This window comes from Aquarana catesbeiana, linkage group LG06 (assembly GCF_042186555.1).
Source record: "Aquarana catesbeiana isolate 2022-GZ linkage group LG06, ASM4218655v1, whole genome shotgun sequence".
NCBI classification, from domain to species: Eukaryota; Metazoa; Chordata; class Amphibia; order Anura; family Ranidae; genus Aquarana; species Aquarana catesbeiana.
The window spans coordinates 344,645,673-344,668,188 of record NC_133329.1 but is presented as its reverse complement, the minus strand read 5'-3'; the positions used below and the strand labels follow the sequence as shown (position 1 = coordinate 344,668,188).

At 41.4% G+C, this 22,516-nt stretch overlaps 1 protein-coding gene across 1 annotated transcript in view; it reads right to left on the bottom strand.

Moving 5' to 3' along the window:
* XIRP2 (xin actin binding repeat containing 2) overlaps positions 1-21,809 on the bottom strand; it is a 290,910-nt gene extending 269,101 nt beyond the window's left edge. The window contains exon 1 of the mRNA XM_073633972.1: positions 21,589-21,809. Within this exon, the coding sequence (XP_073490073.1) occupies positions 21,589-21,622 (34 nt within the window). The 5' untranslated portion in view covers positions 21,623-21,809. The remainder of the gene's footprint in view (positions 1-21,588) is intronic.
* Between the last annotated feature and the right edge of the window lie 707 nt (positions 21,810-22,516).

Here is a 22,516-nt window from a genome sequence, read left to right as displayed (position 1 = left end):
GTTTGCACAAAAGTTATAGCATCTACAAAATAGGGGATACATTTATGGCATTTTTATTATTATTTTTTTTTACTAGTAATGGCGTCGATCTGCGATTTTTATCATGACTGCGACATTATGGTGGACACATCGGACATTTTTGACACTATTTTGGGACTATTGTCATTTATACAGCGATCGATGCTATAAAAATGCATTGATTACTGTGTAAATGACACTGACAGTGAAGGGGTTAACCACTAGGGGCAGTGAAGGGGTTAAGTGTGTCTTGGGGAGTGATTCTAACTGTGAGGGGGCTAGACTTCAACACACATGACAGAGATCACTGCTCTTGATGAGAGAGAGCTGTGATCTCTGTCCTGTCACTAGGCAGAATGGGGAAATGCTTTGTTTACAAAGGAATCTCCCCATTCTTCCTCTCTGTGACACGATCGCAGGCACCCGGCGGACATCGAGTCTGCGGGATCCATGGTCACGGCGCGTGCCGCGACACCAATTCTTGAAGGGGATGTACCTGTACGCCCTTTTGCCTACCAGCGCCATTCTGCCGACATACATTGGCGTGCGCTCGTCAGCAAGCAGTTAAGCATCAAAAATCTGACATAATCATACTGCCAGGGAAGTTAAAAGGAAAGGACTATATTCAGTCAAAATGTCATAATAAATATATCCCATATACTGTTATTTATGTTATAATGCAGGAAAGAAAAGCACCTAGTCCTAGGCAGAGGATAAAGCAGTAATATGTGTAGTAATATGTATATATATATATATATATATATATATATATATATATATATATACATATATGCAGTATATTGCAGCATTAAATAAACAGCAGCATTGTCAATCAGGGCAGAGGGTAGTGCTAGGTGCACTAATAGATTTAGATGGACTTGATTAAAAAAATTGAAGCTGAACTCCAACTAATACATTTTAGCCAGTTACAGCAACATTTTTTTTACTTTTGGGATGAAAGTTTTAAATAAATAAATAGAAGCTGACCATTGTAAGCACCCCCGTCAGTGGTAAATGGTTTGATTCAACCCTCTAACTGCCACTTTTGCTGGACAGCTTGGCCTGTTGAAGGAAGTTAAAAAAAAAAAACAGACTTACTAGTATGATTGTCTGGTGAAAAAAAAAAGAAAATTGAATGCAGCCACCGGTAAGAATTGGTAAACTCCAATATAATACATTTTTTTTTTGTGTTTAATACCCCTTCATTTTTTTGTTGTGTTTAATACCCCTTCAAACTGTATGTGTAGTGCTCACCCCTGGAGAGGCCCCTGAATATGACCCAGGTCTTCCTTGCTAGTACAGAGGCTGCCTGCCACAGATACAGTTACATGCAAGCTGACAGTCCAGGCTCAGTCTAGGGGATGTCTTTTTAGAATTTATGACTGAATAACTTGAACAGGAGAGGGGTTCAGTAATCAGGATACGCCAAAGGATAGAAGAAATAACAGGAGAACAGCTACTCACTAACACAGGATCTGGCCAGTATATCTAGAACTCTATATGAGCAGTAATAGTCCATATATATGTAGCACTGGTAGATTTTTATCTACTGCTGATAGGTAAATTTAGTGGGTCGCTTATTATAGGAAGTTAGATTCGCCTCTGTTCCAGCTTTGCTGACGTTGCATGTAGTTCCACACTGCGCCAGTGGATGTCGTTGTCACCATCGGCAGGTGTTGGAAAAGCAACGTGTTGAAGCGAATGAGTGCTCCTCTGTCCCGGAGATAACTCGGTGGAGGTGGTCCTCCGAGTTGCATTCTGGGAGAGGGTATTTATGGGACAGACGCCATGTTTTAGGGTTTTCGTTTCAGACACCTGCTGGCCCTCCTGGCCGACAGGGGTGCACTGGGAGTGCCACCTCGTGATCCTCCATTCCGGAGGCCCGCGTCGCTGCGGAGCGTGGGTGGGCCCAGAAGCCTGTCTGGGGCCTACCACAGCAGCAGAGGAACGGTCCTGAGCTGTCTTTCCTGAGTAAAGAAGCTGGACAACCGAGAAGATCCCAGGGAAGGACCCGTCATGGAAGGATCATGCAGAGTGCTGGTCTGGAGAGGGGCCTGGTGACTCGGTTGGAGGACGCATTCCAAAGAAATCTTACAGTATAGTACTGCCGGGTTGGCTTAAAGGTTCAAGTACTGTATCTGACATTCATTACAAAAAAATACATCCTGTGGCAGAGGATCGTAAGGGTTTTACTCCAAATAAGTCTGTGGCAGAGACTTTTGTTCGTGCTACGTGCTGGCTGCTAGGCAAGTGAGAGTTGTCTATCCAGGCGGGCAAAGATTGAAACCTACGAAAGGGGGACTATTCAATTGCAAGTGTTCAATTACAAAGAATGTTTTGAAGAAATACAACAGAAAGGTATTTGAGCTTCCCTGCAGCTTTCCTACTACCTCTTTCCTGCTACTTCCCTTATTTGTTTAATAAAGCATCGGAAAACCCACTCAAGTGTTTGGTGCTTATATCATCCAGAGGTAAACTCAACGGAACCCTAGACCCGGTGCCGCTCCACCGAGAGTTATTGCTACATATAGTAGCATCCTCTGGCACTTAGTGCCCTTCTAGCACTTGCACACCCAAGAGTCCACAGCAAGTTCTTCAATCGCAATGGGATTGATTTATAATGGCAAATAGACTGTGCACTTTGCAAAGTGCAGTTGCTCCGGAGCTTAGTAAATGGGATGAAGCTTCACTTTGCAAAGAATACCCAATCACGTGCAAGGAAAATAAAAAAATGCATTTTTGCTTGTACATGATTGAATGATGGAAGTCAGCAGAGTTCTCCCTCATTTACTAAGCTCTGGAGCAACTGCTCTTGCAGAGTGCAACTGCTTTTGCAAAGTTCACAGTCTGTTTGAACATAGTAAATCAACACCATTGCCCCAGGAGCTGTCTGTCATTCACCATCCACAGAAGGTTCTTCAATGATGGAGACAAAAGATCCTTCTCCAGACCAAGACTCCAGAATGATACCCTTCAGCAAATAACCCATTAGCAATGTTCTCCAGGCCTCCAGCCCAGCACCTGCAGGGGGCCAGACTGCAATTTCTTATCTCACTAGCTGTCTCCCAGGGGCAGCAGCACCAGGAGACCTGGAACCCTCCCTGAAGAGGAAAAAAAACATTCTGCAAAGGCCTCCCAGACATTTCTCACCTCCTCAGACTCCTTCTGGATGCTTCCTTCCAGGGATTGGCTGGGACATAATAAATATTCATACTGGCTTTTGACTCTCTCTGATCTATAGTCTGGAAGCTTCTTCCAGAAGCAGGTGTGAGAAATCAAATAGCCAGCTTTGGAAATCCTGATCAGATAAAAACAGTAGACCACGACTCCACAGTAAATACAAAAACTAATTTTAACCTACCATCCCAACTAGAGTAGGGTGCTACTGTTGAGCCAATATCTTTTTTTTTTTCTCTTTTTGTTTTTGATAGGTAATAGGTAGCACCTCCTGTCAATTTATTTTCTCCTTTTGGGTTCCATTAGGAGAGATTTCCCTTAACTTACTGTTCTGAAGACTCAGTGGGTGACTCAACAAGTGAGAGGAAATCTTTTCAAAGTGAGAGACATTCCCCTCTTAGACGGTTGTCACTGGAAATTTTCCTCTCACCTCCTGTTCTGGTGACAACTAAATAATGTTTAATTTTCCATCGCTTTATGTCTCGTTGACAATGCTCACCAGAAATCTTTTCTACTCTTTCCAAAAGTAAAAAAGAAATGTTGGCTATAAATACACTTTCAATTCAGTGCTTGTCAAAATGATCAGAGTTGGACAGTTTTGTGATAGATTTAGCTTAAAAAAAAGTATAAAACTTCCACTTAGATTTAATACAAGAAAGCTCTATATTTTTGTCTTATAGTGGGCTCCTGATATGCACAAAACAATGACCCTCTGATAGGCACATAGTAACTATTACTTTCTACTCTTACTTTCCGGCTTGACCACATCTGCCATCCACATCTTAATATGTACAGTGGGGAAAATAATTAATTAATAATTAATTTCCCTGAAGATTTTTACCACTTACAAGGAAATTAAAGGTCTAATTTTCTATTTTTTTACCATAGGTGTATTTTAAATGATAGAGACAGAATATCAACCAAAAATCCAGAAAAAAACACATGATACAAATGTTATAATGTGAGTTGCAGTTCAGTGAGTAAAATAAGTATTTGATCCTCAAGCAAAACATGACTTAGTACTTAGTGGAGAAACCCTTGTTGGCAAGCACAGAGGTAAGGTGTTTCTTATAGTTGGTGACCAGGTTTGCACACATCTCAGGAGGGATTTTGGTCCACTCTTCTTTACGGATCTTCTCTAAATCCTTAAGGTTTCTTGGCTGTCACTTGGCAACCCGAAGTTTCAGCTCCCTCCATACATTTTCTATAAGATTAAGGTCTGGAGACTGGCTAGGCCACTCCATGACCTTAATGGCAGTATGTTTTTGGTCACTGTCATGCTGAAAGATCCATCCATGACCCATCTTCATTGTTCTGGCAGAGGGAAGAAGGTTCTCATTAAAGATTTTACAATACATGGCCCTGTCCATTGGCCCCTAAATGTGGCAAAAGTCGGCCTATACCTTTAGCAGAGAAGCAGCCCTAAAGCATAATGTTTCCACTTATGTGCTTGAGAGGAGGGATGGTTTTCTTAGGGTCAAAGTCAGCATTTTTCTTCCTCCAAACATGGCAAACCCCCTTCTTCAAGAAGGAACATGTACAGTCATGCCAATGAACATCGAAACGATTCAGAGAAGGATTGGGAGAAAGTGCTGTGTTCAGACGAGAGTAAAATTTAGCTCTTTGGCATTAACTCGACTTGCCATGTTTGGAGGACGAAAAATGCAGACTATGACCCTAAGAACCTAAGAACACCATCCCTACAGTCAATCACGGAGGTGGAAACATGATTCTTTGGGCCTGTTTCTCTGCTAGAGGTACAGGTTGACTTTGGCGCATTGAGGGTCCAATGGACGGGGCCACGTATTGTAAAATCTTGGATCAGAACCTTCTTCCCTCAGCCAGAACACTGAAGATGGGTCGTGGATTGGTCTCCCAGCATGACAATGACCCAAAACATATCACCAAGGCAACAAAGAAGTGGCTCAAGAAGAAGCTCATTAAAGAGGAACTGCAGTCTGCTCACATAATTTGTAATAAAAACAAACATCTTTGCCATTCTGACGCTTCCCTCCAACCACTTTGCATATTATTTTATACATACTGTGATTCTGTACTTGCCAAATATGCTGTAGCAATCTCCCTCCACTAAGTCTGGCTGCAGCCATTTTAACTGTGGGCAGCTGAAGCTGCTACCTGTTCACTTCCTGGATTTACACAGACACACAGAGGCACACCTCCAGCTCTGCAGCCCTGCAGCTTTTATTGGCCCTCTTATGACTCATCCCCCCTCCCTTCCTGACAAATGCTCACGAGAGTGAGAGAGAGAGTTGTGCATGATGTCATAAGCCTAGGCTTTTTACCAGACAAGAAACAGGAAGTGGGCTGTATAAGGTATTTACTGGCAGAAAAAAGGGCAGAAGATTTAATAGATGGAAAGTCGAAAAAATGACTGAAGGTCTACCATGGAGTGGCCTAGCCAGGCTCCAGACCTTAATCCTATAGAAAACTTTGAGTTGCCAAGTGACAGCCAAGAAACCTTAAGGATTTAGAGAAGATCTATAAAGAAGAGTGGACCAAAATCCCTCCTGAGAAGTGTGCAAACCTGGTCACCAACTACAAGAAACGCCTTAACTCTGTGCTTGCCAACAAGGGTTTCTCCACCAAGTACTAAGTCATGTTTTGTTTGTGGCTCAAATACTTATTTTACTCACTGAAGTGCAACTTAATTTATAACATTTGTATCATGTGTTTTTTCTGGATTTTTGGTTGATATTCTGTCTCTATCATTTAAAATACACCTATCATAAAAATGATAGACCCTTCATTTCTTTGTAAGTGGGCGAACTTACAATACTGAAGGGGATCAAATAATTATTTTCCCCAGTATATTAGTTAGCTCCCCTCCAGGTAAAGAGAGGAGGTGACCAGTATTGGCCCGATTCTTCTGTACCTCACTATTGGCCACCCAAGGGCTAAAAAAAAGGGGGGGGGGTAGAAAAAGACCAGAAGTAGTCCAAAGCTGGTATATAAAAAAGGTGGTCACTTAATTAGTTCCTGAGGTGCTCTGTAGGACAATCACAATAGACAGACGTACAGGTCCTCTGTATGACACATAAGCCACACTTAGCATCACGTGTCTTTGTTGCTTTGCTGTTTAAAGCGGTTGCAAAAGTACTTTTTTTTCTTAAAATAACAAACATGTATACTTACCTGCTCTGTGCAATGGTATTGCACAGAGCGGCCCCGAACCTCCTTTTCTGGCATTTCCCGCCACCACTCCAGTCCTCTGCTCTTCTCCGAGTAACCCAGCAAGCAAGCACACCTGAGGGCTCAATCACAAGTTGGGCTGTGTGCATCAATAGCTCTAACCTCGCTCACAGGATTGACAGCAACAAGAGTCTCCTGTGAGAGGAGGGAAGAGAAGAGCAGTATTGCTGCAGACAGGCACATTGCTAGATTCAGATTGGGTTCAAGTAAGTATTTAGGGGTGTTGGGGGGAGTTAACATTGAAGGGTTTTTTACTTTAATGCAGAGGATGCATTAAGTTATAAAATTCATTTAGAACCACTTTAAGGGTTGCGTTAAAATGACACTAAACTCAATCTTTTTTCAAAAATAAACAAATGCAATATATCTAAATATAAGTAAAATGTACCTTCTATCACTCTCTTACTTTATGTTATCTCTCAAATACAAGCTTATATACTATGACTTGTTCTAGGGTGACTATGTTCATTCTCCATGCCCCCCTTATGTATGTGACCATATCTTCTTTAGAGTGTATTCTGTTAGCACTGCGATTAATTGCATTTGAAAGAATCAAGAACTTAAACACATTAAGGATATTAAGGTTCTTGACCTCTAAAAATGAACTCGTTAGAGCAAAACAGCATTTTTAGAACAAAATGAATGGTGTTACCGAGTGCATGTGACATTTTCTTGCTCACAACCAGGCCTTTTTTTAGGGTGAGCGCAGTTTTGGCACCACCAGCATTTACATAATGCATGGGGGTATCTATTGTTAAAGGAAGGGGTCTATTGTTACTAAGGGGGGGTCTTATGTTGCTGGCAGAGATCTACTGTTGAGGGAGGGATCTATTGTTCCTGACTGCTGGGAGGTCTATTGTTGTTGGTGGGAGTCTATTGTTCTTAGGGTGGGTCTATTGTTGCTGTTGGAGTATTTTGTTGCAGGAGGTCTATTGTTTCAGCTGTGCTTACCATAATTATCCCTGTCTGTACTGTGCAGGCAGAACTTCATTATCAATAATAACTCGATTTGAACACTGGCTGTCCTAACAAAGGGTTAAAGGTGTAGATGCTTGGCTTCTTGCATTGTATGTTTATGAGGATAATCGTGGGACAGACTCACTCTGACATTGTTTAAAAAAAAACTTTGCAGTCAGCCAAGGCAACTCATCCTAAGAAATATCTGAATGGTAAGAAATACTGAATTTGTTTCAGGCATTCATTAGTTCAGTATGAATGGAAACACAAACATAGAGTGCAGCGTACAGAGTGCAGGGGTCAGGACTATGTAACTTACACAGTTTGTAGTGTAGTTTCAGGAGTATGTACTGTACAGTTTAAAGGAGTCTAGGGTACGTCCATAGTGCAGGGGTCAGGAGTGTTTAATATACGGAGTGCAGAGGTCAGGAGTGGGTAATACATGGAATGCAGGGGTCTGGGATGTGTAATGTACAGAATGCAGTGGTTAGGAGGGGGTAATGGCAAAGGCAGCAAATGAGGATATACAAAAATATCCCCCCATTACGTTCAGTGGCCAAATGCATCCCACTCCACTGAATGGGGTACCTCACAACCATGTACAACGAACACAGTTGCAGCGAGGTGGTGCAGGTTTTTAGGGATTCCTTGCACCTTTCAAAAACCCTCTGAAAAGTGATCCACTGTGGTTCACTCTTCAGAAGGCAACAGTAGTGTACCCTAATCTACAGCAATGCCCTTAGATGTATCACTACAAATGTGCTTGGCATTACCCAAGAGTTCAGTCCCCCCCAGTACCTGGTCTGGGCAGCTTCTTCTACCTGGGGTCCAGGTGCAGTGCTTCCCCTGCAGGTGGTTCCTCCTGAAGCTGGGGGTCCAAGACCAGCTGAGCACTGCTGGTACATCTGGTCCTCGCCTCCTCCTGGGCACCACTGAGCTGGGCAACTAGGGCTGGAGGGAACTGGGGGTAGCAGGGGCCTGGAAGTAGAATGGGCGGAGACTCACAAATCCTGTCCACCAATAAGCGCATCCCCCGCTGTTGCAGCTATTTAGTAAACAAACGTCTCCGGGTCCCCTGTGTTAAGTGGGAGCTGGGGACAGTCAGTGGACTATATCTTCATTTTCAGGTTGAGGCAGATTAATCCGCAGCAGCGCTCCCGGCCAGCCACGGTGTATTGATATTGAAGAGGCTGGGCTTCAACTTTATAGCGCGATGCAGCAGATTAATCCACCTCAACCCGAAAATGAAAAAATAGTCTGCTTACTGTCCCCCGGCTACCACTGAATACAGGGGACCCAGAAAAGTTTGTTTTCTAAACAGCTGCACAGTGGGGGATGAGCTTATTGGTGGACAGGATTTAGGAGTCCTCACCCGCTCTACCTCCGGGCCCCCCCTCCTGAGATGGCAGCTCTGGGCCCGGTATGGGAGGGCTGGTGGCCCCCATTATCAGCGGCTCTGACGGTCAGCCTTTACCCAGTCCACCTTTATTCAGGGAAGCCTACCCCACCTCCACCTAAATTTTGGCCTCATTTACACTTGCTTCGGCTTCAACGAGGCTTCAAAAATGTTTCAACAAGGCTTCGGACAGGCTTTGTTAAAGCTCTCTGAACGCTAGTCAAAGCTCCTGTCACTAAAAAAAAAAAATGGTTAACTTACAGTCCTGTTTACACCTTGCTTTTGCTTTGCTTTGCTTCTGCTTCGCTTCAAAAATGATACCCCGTGTAGCTTCAATGGTGCTTCAAAGTGTCTTCAAAGCCTCCATAGAAGTCTATCGCAAAGCTCACTTGAAGCCCCACGAAACCCCACCGAAGCACCATCATAGCACCAAACAAAAGCAGGTGTAAACAGGACTTTAAGCTAACCATTTTATTTAGTGACAGGAGCTTTGACTGGCGTTCAGAGAGCTTTAAAAAAAAGCCTGTCCGAAGCCATGTTTTGAAGCAAGTGTAAACTAGCCCAAAAACTGTACTGGAGTCACCTCCATCAGATCATCCCCTGCAGCTATTACCTTTTGTACCACCTTCCCCTCCCTTTAGATTGTAAGCTCCACAAGCAGGGTCTTTCTATTTCTTCTGTGTTGAACTGTATTGTAATTGTACTGTCCCCCTTTACATTGTAAAGTGCTACGTAAACTTTTGGCTTTATTTTAATCCTGGATAATAGTGATAGTGTCCCGCGTGTCAGAAATGAGGCAATTTCACTTTACAAATCCCTCTAGGCTGAGAGTTATTTTTTCAGGTTGTTCATGCATAATGTCCTCTGTTTGTGTTTGGCTTTCCTGTGGATCTCAGTAAAAGACAAACGCTGTATTTTGGTCCATTTATTTATCCCGAATTGCTGGTGAGGTCTTTATCTTGACCTTGAGCTCAGAGGAATAAATCACATGACTAAAGCGTGACATGGGAACATTTTGAAGACTGGCGGCAGTGCGTACAAAGTACACAGTGATTTGGAAATCATTTTAAGCGGCAGTGCCAAGTGTCATGTAGTACGAAAAAAATCATCTCTCACCCACTTTCAGTAATTGCTACTGTAGCTTAGTAGTTGGGAAGCTCCATAGTTATAGTATATAGTATACTTTTTTTTTTTTTACTGATCCGAATGCACATCAATGCTTTCGATGGGCAAGAATCAGTAAACTAGTGCTGCATTTAGAACAGTAAAAAAAAAAAAACTGCATTACTGGCATAAATCCCCCCTAACAAACTATATGAATTAAAGTGTTACTAAACCAACAACAGTAAAATCAGTCTGTATATGCAGTAAAGCATGCTTGTTATACTCACTGTGGAACCCAAGGGGTTAATCCTCTGCATTGTGTAAAAATACTGTTTGATCCTGTCTTCTGTGATCATCTCCTTCTTCCACTGTCTCCAAAAAATAACCTGATATTTACAGAGCCTTGGGGACAGGCTGCACATGCTCAGTTTAGTGTGTATTGCTTGAGGCTTTCTTTTTAACTTAGGAGAGTGCATGTGATCAGCACAAGGCCAATCAGTACTGTCAACACAGAGGGTCAGGGGTCCTGCATTTTCATAGGACAATTATGGGAAAATGAAAACTCCTCCTACAAGCTTTAACCAGACACTCATAGAAGTCACAAGACTGATATATATTGCTGATGAGAAAAGGTATTGGGCAGTTTATATTTACTAAAATAATTGCATTTCCATGTTCTGTGTACTGTGGGAGACCAGATATAGTGAATGCAGGGCCTCCAGTTTAGTAACACTTGTGGAGTGTTACTAAACCCGGGGTCCTACTCTCTGGTGGAGTAGAGGAAATAGGACTGTCTTGGTACCCAAGGATTAGGCTAGAATTATCAATAAAATAGCATTTTATTAATAAAGAAGCATGATTAAAATAGTTTTGTACGACCATACCTCTACCTTTCAACCCTTTTTCTTCTTTCTCTTTCCTTTTCTCCACCTTACGATTAAAGCTCATTATCAGAATTTATTTGACCTATATACACTCTACTTGTAAACAATATGTATAGTAGGTATAAATCATTTAAATACCTACAAAAGTAACTAAGGAAATTATATATATCTTTAATTTAGGTTTACGTGAACCAAATGTTTAATATTTGAAATTTCATGATATGTACCTATATAAACCCTACTGTAAAACAATGAGCTTACTTTATAGATCCTTGTAAACTTACTTTATGTATCTTTATAACATTGTATACTCAATAAACTTCTTTTGACAAGGAAAATAGTTTTGTACAAAAAAAAGATTATATACAGTTGAAGGTTACAACCACGTATAATTCATACAAGAGGTTTCAGAAGATCGGTAAGGGGTACTGAAATGTAGATCTTGACACAGTCCTCTACATATTTCACGGCTTGAACCACTTCCTCAGGAGTCAATCATTGCCATCTACAAAATAGGTATAATCTCATAGTCAAACAGTCATAACAATAATTTATAATACGATAAGAGGAAAGGGAAAGTTGAGGGGATGAAGCATAAATATACATGGTGTAATCCTTGGGTACTGAGATAGTCCTATTTCCTCTACTCCACCAGGGGCATGTTTGGGGCAGCCCCAGGTATTCCGCTTTAATATCCAATCATTATGGATGATGATACCCGCCCCTACTCTTAGACCAACTAGATTGAGGCAATTCCTTATATTTTGTAACACTTTAAATATTACCTTTTTTTATTATTCTTTGACTCTGCTCTAAAAGCAAACATTTTCCAGCACAATGAAAATGTCCAAGACTAATATTCCTGATTTGTGCTGCATTTATGCTAAATTAATAACAACCTGTGTTTCTTTTTTGCAGTCTTTCCTATTTTTTAGAACAGCGTCATCATGTTCATGAAGATTATTTTCTATGTAATAGACTTTTATAAGACCAAATCAGGGGAACCTCCATCTCCGTAGTATTGCTGTGACAGTGCAAACTTGGCTTTTCAGCTAAGTTCGAAGTATTACCTGCTAAAGTGGACTTTTCATTTATTCCTATGACATTAATTAGAGGGCGCCCTCTAGTGGATATTATATAGGAATACAGCATACAAAAATCTAACTGCTTTCACACTTTACAGGCGCTTTACAGGTACTATAGCGATAAAAATAGCACCTGCATAGCGCCTATAAAAAGCCTCTCCTCTCACTCCAGTGTGAAAGCCTGAGTGCTTTCACATTGGAGCCGTGGGCTTGCAGGACGGTAAAAAAAGTCCTGCAAGCCGCATCTTTGCAGCGCTGTAGGAGTCTTGTACACACCACTCCTAAAGCGCCCCTTGAAATCTGTGCCCATTGAAATCTGCAGCGGAGCTTTGTGGGTGGTTTTAACCCTTGTTTGGCCTCTAGCGGGGGTTAAAAGCGCACCGCTAGCGGCCGAATAGCGCCTCTAAAACGTCGGTAAAGCGCCACTAAATATAGCAGCGCTTTACCGCCGACGACTCCAATGTCCCAGTGTGAAAGCAGCCTTAACGCCTTAATCACAAAGGAAGTAAGTGTGATAGATCTCCCTAATGGAATTTCAGAGAGCAGACCCAGCTGGAAGTGAACCTAACTCAAAACACAGGACTATATTTTTGGATTAAGCTTCAGTTTAAAGCCTAAAGTGATTGTAAAGGCTCAATTTTTTTTAAATCGTGCTGGAAAATGTTTTGCTTTTAGAGCAGAGTCAAAGAATAAGTAAAAAGAAAGGTCATATTTAAAGCGTTACCAAACCCAGGACCCTGCATTCACTATATCTGGTCTCCAACAGTACACAGAACATTGAAATGCAATCATGTTGTAAATACAAACTGCTAAATACGTTTTCTTATCAGAAGTATATAGCAGTCTTGTGACTTCTTTCACTGTTTAGTTAAAGCTTGTAGGAGGAGTTTTCATTCTACTCTGACTGTCCTATGAGGCTGCAGGACCCCTGACCCTCTGCCTGGACGGTGCTGATTGGCCCTGTTCTGATCACATGCACTCTCCCAATAAAAAATGAAAAAAACTCTCTAGCAATACACACCAAACTGAGCATGTCCAGCTTGCCCCCAAGGCTCTGTTCTATCAGCAGATAGATTGGGGACAATGGAAGAAGGGGAGGATCAGCGAAGACAGGATCAAACAGTGTTTTTACCCAGTGCAGAGGATTGCCTGTTAGGTTCCACAGTGAGTATAACAAGCACGCTTTACTACATATACAGACTGATTTTACTATTGTGGGTTTAGTAACTCTTTAAGTAGGGAACTTGAGACTGATTTTCTTGAGGACAGGAAGTTCTGACATCCAAAAATGTAATTCTACTCACAACCAGATGTTTCAATGCATTTCATCGGAAAAGTTCAGTGCCCTCTCCCTAGACCCCTAAATACACTAAATTGAACCATCCCCCCCCCATAGGTGTTTACTTACCCCCTCTCAGTGGTGGCCACCTGCGTTGGCTATATCCCAGACAATAAAAGTCAAGTGCACCTGAGCACTAATGTTCCATAGACTTGAATGTAACATTTCTCCTGAAGTACAGTTATATCTCATCAAGTTTATAAAAAGAAAGGATACCGCTCCAGATTGGTCCACGCTTGCCCCCACAGGTAGCTACAGTAGGTGCACGTCCAGCTCATTACTAAGAATGCATTCTGTATAAACCTGAATGATGACACTTTCTCATAAAATCACACTTCTTTATTACATTAATTCCAGAGAATGGAACATAAGAGAAGATTAATCCACTTATGCGTTTCATGCTTACGAATACTTATATCTTGTCATAGTGTAACTCCTTGAAAAAATGCTGCAGAGGGAAGGAGTATGTGTGGTTTAAATGGAGATCTTGATTTCACGGAGCTATGATAAGCATGATAAGTGTAGGCAGTCTCATCTCCTGCCGTACTTTACTTTATGGAATATATTTAATGAAGAAGTCAGATTTTTAAGTTGCTGTGCCTATATCCATTTTTTTATTGACTATCTCATTCAACTCTAATGGACATTAGTGTGCAGGCAGTCCAGCACTTAAGTTTTAATGGCAAGGCTGTATACAGAGCAGGAGGTTGCAATCATTGGAGGGGTAAGTAAGCACTTGTGGGGGGGGGGGGAGTGAGGTTTACCTTTGTAAATTTAGGGGGCCACGAGGGTAAGGCTTGTTTTTTTTTTTTTTTTTACATAATTACTGAACTTTTACTTTAGGCTACTTTCACACTGAGCATCGCTTTACCACTAACGTGGCAGGGCCCCAGTGTGAAAGTAACCTTAAGTAGGGCACAATCCTGCTACTCCCTTCAGTACAGGGGTGTATAGAGATGTGCATTCGTTTTCGTCCAAATGCAGTTTTGTCCGAATTTCTGGGATTTTCGTGTTCGTTTTAACAAAACAAAAATCCAAAATTCGAAAGATCCAAAATAAAAAAATGCTTTATTTTCGTATCCATTATATTTTCGTATCGTTGCGACAAAAGTTCGATATAGATAGATAGAAGATTCAACATGACGGTAACAGTAGCGATCTGTGCCTAACCTTACGCTATTAGTCCAAGATTATTCGGCATAGAGAGAAAAGATTCAACATTATAGAGACATGAAGATTCGACGAAGCAGCTAAAAACATACGATCGCCACGAGTTGACATTTACGGTCAAATGCTCCATCCATAGGCTATAGAAGAATTCTAATGTTGTTTGACTAGTAATAATAATTATTAATTATAATTATTACTAGTCAAACAACATTAGAATTCTACTATAGCTTGTGGGCGGAGCATTCGACCGCAAATGTATGATCGCGGCGGCGTCGTACAGTTTAGCTGCTTTGTCAAATCTTCTTAGAACATCCAATAGACACCATAAGCCTTCAATTGGCAGATTCGACCTTAATTAATTTGGATTTTCATACGAATGCCTTTTTTAACTAATCAAAATAAATAAAAACTAATTTTGGGAATTCGAAATTCCGGACAAAACCAAAATTCTGAAACAAAATATTTCAGTGTACACATGTCTAGGGGTGTAGTGCAGGGGTTCAGTACAGAGGTAGAGAGGTGTTTGACTGTGTAACTGTAATATCACACCCCAAAAATTGAATATTTCCATTCTGTATAGATCTCCTAGACCAGTGATCTCCAAACTGTGGCCCGGGGGGCAGATGCAGCCTTTTGCTTGCCTTTATCCGGCCCTTGTGGCACTATTCCTTCCACTAACACCAACAATAGGGCACTATTCCTTCCACTATTGCCAATGATGGGGCATTTTTCCTTATGCTGATACCAACAGTGGGCACTAATCTTGCCACTGATACCAATGATGGGACATTGTTTTTTCCCAGGAAATTTCTACTAACACTGGCCACAGTCCTGCCCCCAAAGTCTGAAGGACAGTAAACTGGCCCTTTATTTGGAAAGTTTGGAGACCCCTGAGCTAGACCATAAAAGGAAGTGACTGCTAGACAAGTAGCATTTTCATAAGGAGATCAGGAATGTCAGAATGAGCACTTCTATGATGGCACTTTCTTTTTATGAAAGAAAAAAAAAAAAGAAAAGAAAAAATAGGTATAGTATGTAATTGTGGAGATGGTAAAAGACAGGGACATTCTCTAAATTAAACATTTCCAAAGGTGTCTTTTTGAAACTGGCAATAAGTTGGCATTGTGCGTTTGTTTATGTGATGCCACTCCATTGTGTTCATGTAATGGACCAAACCAATCTTAGCAAAAGCAGGCAGGCGTTTACCCTGCTTTACAAGGGGGGTATGGGACAGAATGTTCATAGACTGAGAGAACATTTTCAAAGATTAGCTCATGTCTGCGAGCTATATAATGTGCTGGGATGTTTTCATCCATTTACAACTGTCATAAAACCAGCTTTTAAATTCTAAGTTGAGAAGCAGGGTACGTCGTCTGCTCCTTCACCTGTTGTTGACTTATTCCAGCAACTACGTCAGATGCACAGTATACACTCTGCAAAGTGATCTCCTCTCATTGACAAGGTTTTCTTCTGCCTCCGGATTTCAGCCTTTTGTTCAGTACAATGTGTAGGGCCACTTTGCAAAAACATCTGGATTGGGCACAATGGGAAGGGCCAACATTCAGGGCCTGTTCACACATAAACTTGCATGGATGTGCATTCCCTTTCACTGGCGTACATTGCTGCGGATGTTTTTGAGCATTGACATGCGTGGACACGCGATTTTATGCATGTCAAATTGCTATGCATTTATCAGGTTATTTCCTCTGACATCACATCCTTTACCTGTTTGTGGGTTGAGAGAAGGGGTGAAAGAGAGAAACAGCGAGGAACACACATTTGTTTTTGGAGAGGTGAAGGAGAAAAAAGGATGTCTAACATAACAGCCCTAATCATTGTGATTGCACTAGCTATATTGAGGAGGAGAAGGAGATGGATGAGGAGAGTGGGGCAAGCCAGATGGTGCAATTGAGTGCATCTATTCTTCACTCAATGGGGTGGATTTACTAAAGGCAAATGGACTGCGCACTTTGCAAAGTGTAGTTGCACCAACGCTTAGTAAATGAGGTAAATCTTCACTTTGCAAAGAGTACCCAATCACATGCAAGGAAAATTTAAAAAACTACATTTTTGCTTGCACATGATTGGATAATGGAAGTCAGCAAAGCTCTCCTTCATTTACTAAGCTCTGGAGCAGCTGCATTTGTAGAGTGCAACTGCACTTTGCAAAGTGCACAGTCTGTTTGCCCATAGTAAATCAACACCATTGCCCCAGGAGCTGTCTGTCATTCACCATCCACAGAAGGTTCTTCAGTGATGAAGACAAAAGATCCCTCTCCAGACCAAGACTCCAGAATGATGCCCTTCAGCAAATAACCCATTAGCAATGTTCTCCAGGCCTGCAGCCCAACCCCAGTGTGAGGCCCCATTCACACATGAGCATATCGTTTTCAGGCAGAAAGCCGCGGGATTTTAATGCAATTTTTGCCACAGTTTTTTGCCATGATTTTGCCGCGATTTTGTACAGGTCAAAAGGTCACCAATGTAAAAAGCAAAAAAACGCTCAAATCTGCCTAAATAAAGTTCCAGAACTTGTTTGAGCTTCAGGCATTTTGGAGCTTCTGGTTTCAGGCATTTTGGAGTGGAGATGTGAACCATCTCCACAGAGAATAATTGATTTTTTCCCCTCCAGCATTTTGTAGCTTGAGGCTTCAAGCTACAAAACGCTCAGATGTGAATGGGGCTTAAGAGTAAAGGTCAGTTTTGGACCTTTTACCATTTACAATGTCACTATATCTCTATAAACTCTGCCATTGAGGCACCTCATTAGCCAGCATTCCACCACACAATCTCTACTTCTCCTCTAAAATGGCTGCCATATGAATCTTTGTAAGCGAAAAAATAATAAAATGTTTTTTTTTTCCTCAATAGACTTGTGTTGCATTGATGTGTATTTACATGTATTTACATGCCATACATGTAGCATTTAATGTAATGCACTGCATTGTACATGACACCAGCATTGTGGTGTGAACAGGACACCTAGAAAACAATTGTTTTCTAGGTGTCCTTGCAATACTTGCATCCATCCAGTATGGTAAAACACAGGTCACTGCAGTATTTGTGAACCGAGACCAGGTGAAGCTTACAGGAAATCTATATTGTTTCTGTATACATTTTCCTTATGTTTTAGCGGTAAAAATACTGTATATTTATGATCATGTAGACATACGACAAAATATTATTTATAGTTACCATTTATAGCCTGTGGGTGGTGCTCTAGATTCTGCTGACTAGGTTTTCTGCATTGGTTTTGCAAAGCTATAAAGATCCAGAAGAAGCTATTATGACATGGTCTCCAGCTAATCAGCACTACCGAAAATACACCAACAGTTAAATTAGCCTGCTGAGTTTGCTCATGCAGAGTCTTATGGCTTTTCAGGGTCAGTCAGCAGGTGTAAAGCTAGTGTTGGACTTTCTTATTAGAAAGCTAAGTATGTTCTGCTTATTTATCATAGACACATTAAAAAAATAACATTGAACAAAGACTATTACAGTTTCCATTTAAGATACCAATAGATTAGATACCCATACCTTGAGACCCCATTCACACAGGGGCAACACGACTTGCAGGTCGCCTCAGCGAGGCGACCTGCAAACGACTTCCGCGGCGACTTGCAAAACGACTTCTGTATAGAAGTCTATGCAAGTCGCCCCAAGTCGCCCCCAAAGTCGTACAGGAACCTTTTTCTAAGTCGGAGCGACTAGAACGGTTCCATTGTACAGAACGGGAGGCGACTTGTCAGGCAACTAGGTCGCCTGACAAGTCGTCCCTGTGTGAATGGGCTCTTAGATTAGGGAAAAAAAAAAGAGTCAATCAACCAAAAACTGCCAATATATAAAATAGAAATGAAAGGTCATGTGACGTCATGCGGTGCCAGGGGGGCATGGCTTGGTGGCTCCACCCCTTGCCTGTGTGGGAGCTGTCAGGGTGCAGAGCGGGTGGATGGCCGGTGCCTCCCAGGAGGCAGAGCAATTTTTTTTCTATTTTCTGGGTCCAGCAGGCGTCGTGGTTGTTGTTTTTTTTTTTTTTTTTTTTTATAAAGGTCTTTTTTCAACTTGAGAGGTGGGAGGGGGTGGATAAACAGTAGTGCATTGATCTTTCCAGTGAAGTGGGGGGGCTCAGCACAAGTCTGCTCATTGGAGAACAGGTAGGCTGTGCTCCAGGCAGAGGCAGAAAACTGACCATGTGGGATGGATGTGCTTTCATGCTTTGCGTGATCAGTTTGAAATAGGAAAGCAGGGAGACTGGCAAGATGACCGGGTATTTCACACAAAGCCCAAAGGAAGCAATACAACGAGAACAGGATCAATTTTGCCACAAGTGCATGGTACAGCAGGTACAGCATAAACATCTTAGGAATGGGTAGCAGTTTCTTTAAGTATTTGATGTGTACATGAACCTTACATGACTGCAAATAACCATTGCCTAAACAGGACATGTATAAAAAGTCAAATTTAAAGCCTTAAAAAATTAAAAACAGGTGGTAGTGAAGGTGGTCAAAGCAGTAGATTCTATTGAACTTTTAGGGCCCCTTCACATCGGAGTGTGCAGCAATGCGCGCACATTAACATGCATTTTTTGTACATTAAGTCAAGTTACCTTGAAGTGGTTGCAAAGGCTTAAGGTTTTTTTACCTTAATGCATTCTCTGCCTTAAGGTAAAAAAAAAAAAAAAACATGGTCAGCCCCACCCAAATACTTACCTGAGCCCAATCTCAATCTAGCGCTGTAGGTGCACACGGAAAAGAGGAGAAGCCAGGAGCACTGGCGGCTGCCCCCAGAACAGGAGGTTTAGGACAAAAACCATTGCACAGAGAAGATAAATATGACATGTGTGTTGTTTTAAAAAAATGCATAAGTGGTTCTAAAGTCTGAAGGTTTTTTTTTTCTTATTGCATTCTATGCATTAAGATAAAAAACCTTCTGTGTGCAGCAGCCCCCCCCCCCCCCAGCCCCCTAATACTTACCTGAGCCCCATTTCGATCCAGCGATGTCCCATGAGAGTCTCGGCTGTACGGGATTCCCCCTCGTCATTGGCTGAAACAACCGCGGGGCACCATTGGCTCCCACTGCTTTCAATCAAAGTCAGTGAGCCAATGAGTAGAGAGAGGGGGCGGAGCCGAGCCACAGCTCCGTGTCTGAATAGATTCACAAAGCAGCGGCTCAGCTCAAGTGCCCCCATAGCAAGTTGCTTACTGTGGGGGGGGGGGGCACTCGACAGGAGATGAGGGCCAGGAGAGATGGCGAGGGACCCAAGAAGAGGAGGATCGAGGCTGCTCTGTGCAAAACCGCTGCAAAGAGCAGGTAAGTATAACAATTATTAATTTTAAATGAAAAAAAAAACAGACCTTAGTATCACTTTAAGGCACCTTGTTCATTTAGAAGGGGCTGTCAATCTACCTCATACACATAGCCCCCAACTGTCCCTGATTTCGAGGGACTGTCCCTGATTTGGAGCAATGTCCCTCTGTCCCTCATTCCTCTTCATGTGTCCCTCATTTTGGTCTGATCTAAATAGATGTATATAAAATGCACTTTTTATCTTCTAAAAAGTGTTTCCCAGAGCTAAACCTTTCATCCAATTTCTAAATTGCTGCATTTGTACATTTTAGCCAATATAAAGGAATAGTAGTGGTAAAAAAAAGCCCTTGTGGATTTAATTAACCTTTTTTTTGGTTAATTCTCCTTTAAGGGGGTGTGGCAGGAGGTGTGCCCTATGCCTACATACGTTTGGTAGTAGGTGTCCCTCATTTCCATCTCAAAATGTTGGGAGGTATGCATACATAGTGCACAAAAAAAACCTTGCGTGCACTATTTTTGGAAGCACAGCATACCACAGAGTAGAAAGGATCTACATTTGTGCATTGCAGTGTATACAGGAGAGGTATATGTGTTTTGTGGTGCTATTTACAACACGTGTTCATACAATGCGCATATGTAAATGAACCCTTATGCCGCGTACACACGACCGAACTTTCCGTCAGAATAAACTCCAACGGTCTTTCTGATGGAGTTCCAATTAAACGGACTTGCCTACACACGATTACATCAAAGTCCGATCGTTTAGAACGCTATGACGTACGACGGGACTAGAAAAAGGAAGTTCAATAGCCAGTAGCCAATAGCTGCCCTTGCGTTGTTTTTGGTCCGTCGGACTAGCATACAGACGATCGGTTTTCCCGATAGGAACTGATTCCGTCGGAAAGATTTGAAACATGTTCTATTTCTAGGTCCATCAGAATTTTAGAAAGAAAAAGTCCGATGAAGCCCACACACGATCGGAATGTCCGACAGAATGATTCCGTTGGACCTTTTCTGCTGGAAAGTCTGGTCGTGTGTATGTGGCATAAGGCTTTGCTGAGATCTAAACATTACTGAGTGGTACAACACAGTCAATTACTGTAGCAAAAAAAAAAAAAAGTCATACAAACCAGACAGATCTGTTCCTTTGTCTGCAATCCCAGAAAAATACATCTTTTACATTTTTTAGGCCATTAGAATTGGTAATGCAATAATACACACCTGTGCCTCTGACTGCTTTTTCCAAATCAGTAACTGACAGTAACTGACAGAACAAAGATAAGGATAACCAATATGCTGCTTGATTCTTCAAGCAAAATTCAGCGATGGCAGCTCCCATTTGTTTATCCTGACAGTTTCCCTTTAAATCTTGTGTCCATTGTAAAGGTATGTAGCCGCTGCCTGGCATCTATGAAAGATTCCTGATTAATAACACTGAAAAGTATTTATCACATTCCACCTGCTGCATGCTTTCTACTTTGCCCTTCCAGGACTCCCCTGTGCACTGAGTCAGCATCCATCCATCCATACTGAATATCCACCAAATTGTTCCAATATTCCAGGAGAAAAGTCAATGCAAACATGTACATAAAAAACAACCATAACCAGAAGTAGCTCTGAGTTGTAATAATACCGCTGTTCCCACCATGCCTTTACAGCCTTTGCCATGGCATGCTTAGGAGTCTACTTCTGTAGAGACAAGCAAGCTTTTTCAGATGTAAAATATTAGTATTTATTAGTTGATACAGTTTATTATTATATATATCACAAAAAAAAAAAAGCATACCCATCATGTTTCGTGCTGTGTCTAACCCACCCCAATGGAAATTGAAAAAAAAAAAAAACAAATCTTTTAACATTTCATTTTGTACAAACACTCCAATTTAAACCGATACATGCCTTTACTCTTCATAAGTCATAAAGAGGGTGAAGTTTAAAGCTAACCTGCTGTGCCGCTGTCTTGCTCGTTCTCTGACATCTTGTTAAATAAAGTTTTGCCACCTTTCCTGCTGGAATCCTTTGCTGAAATGCTGGAATAATTCCCAGGCTGTTTCTTCAACACCGGCGAGCGTAAACTTCTCTCAAGTTCAGCTTCCTGTGAGCAGATATAAAAGGGATGTTTGCTGAAAGTTATCTGAAGGAAACAGATTCAATTTTTTCCTAGGGGTGTCTACAATAAATGACAGTTCTAAGCATGAGTTTCCAGGGCTCTGGAAATTGCGTGGTACACAGGCCCAATTATACCGTAGAAGCAGGCTTATTTCAACAAGTCAAAAAAAAGCAATGTGCTAAGTGCAGCAGCCCACACCAACCAATCAGATGTCATCTCTCAAAGACATCTGGCTTTAGTAAAGTAAAAGATGGTTTGCAATAGCTTTAGTCTTTCCTCTGCCTTCCAGAACACATTATAATGATGTTTAAAATAAGCATGTCATTAGAAAATATGGTACAAAGCAGCATGACAACATTTATAATAGGCAGCATAAGATGCTTCAATGTAGTCTCTGCATTTCATTCACAAAATGAAAAAAAGGAACTGCCAAACCTGGGGTTAGTGCAATATGCAAATAACAAAAAATGTAATTAAACTTAGTACTGCTACCACATACTGAATGACATTATATATATATATATATATATATATATATATATATATATATATATATATATATAGAGTGGGGATGGAAAGTATTCAGACCCCCTTAAATTTTTTTCACTCTTTGTTATATTGCAGCCATTTGCTAAAATCATTTAAGTTAATTTTTTTCCTCATTAATGTACACACAGCACCCCATATTGACAAAAAACACAGAATTGTTGACATTTTTGCAGATTTATTAAAAAAAGAAAAACTGAAATATTCAGACCCTTT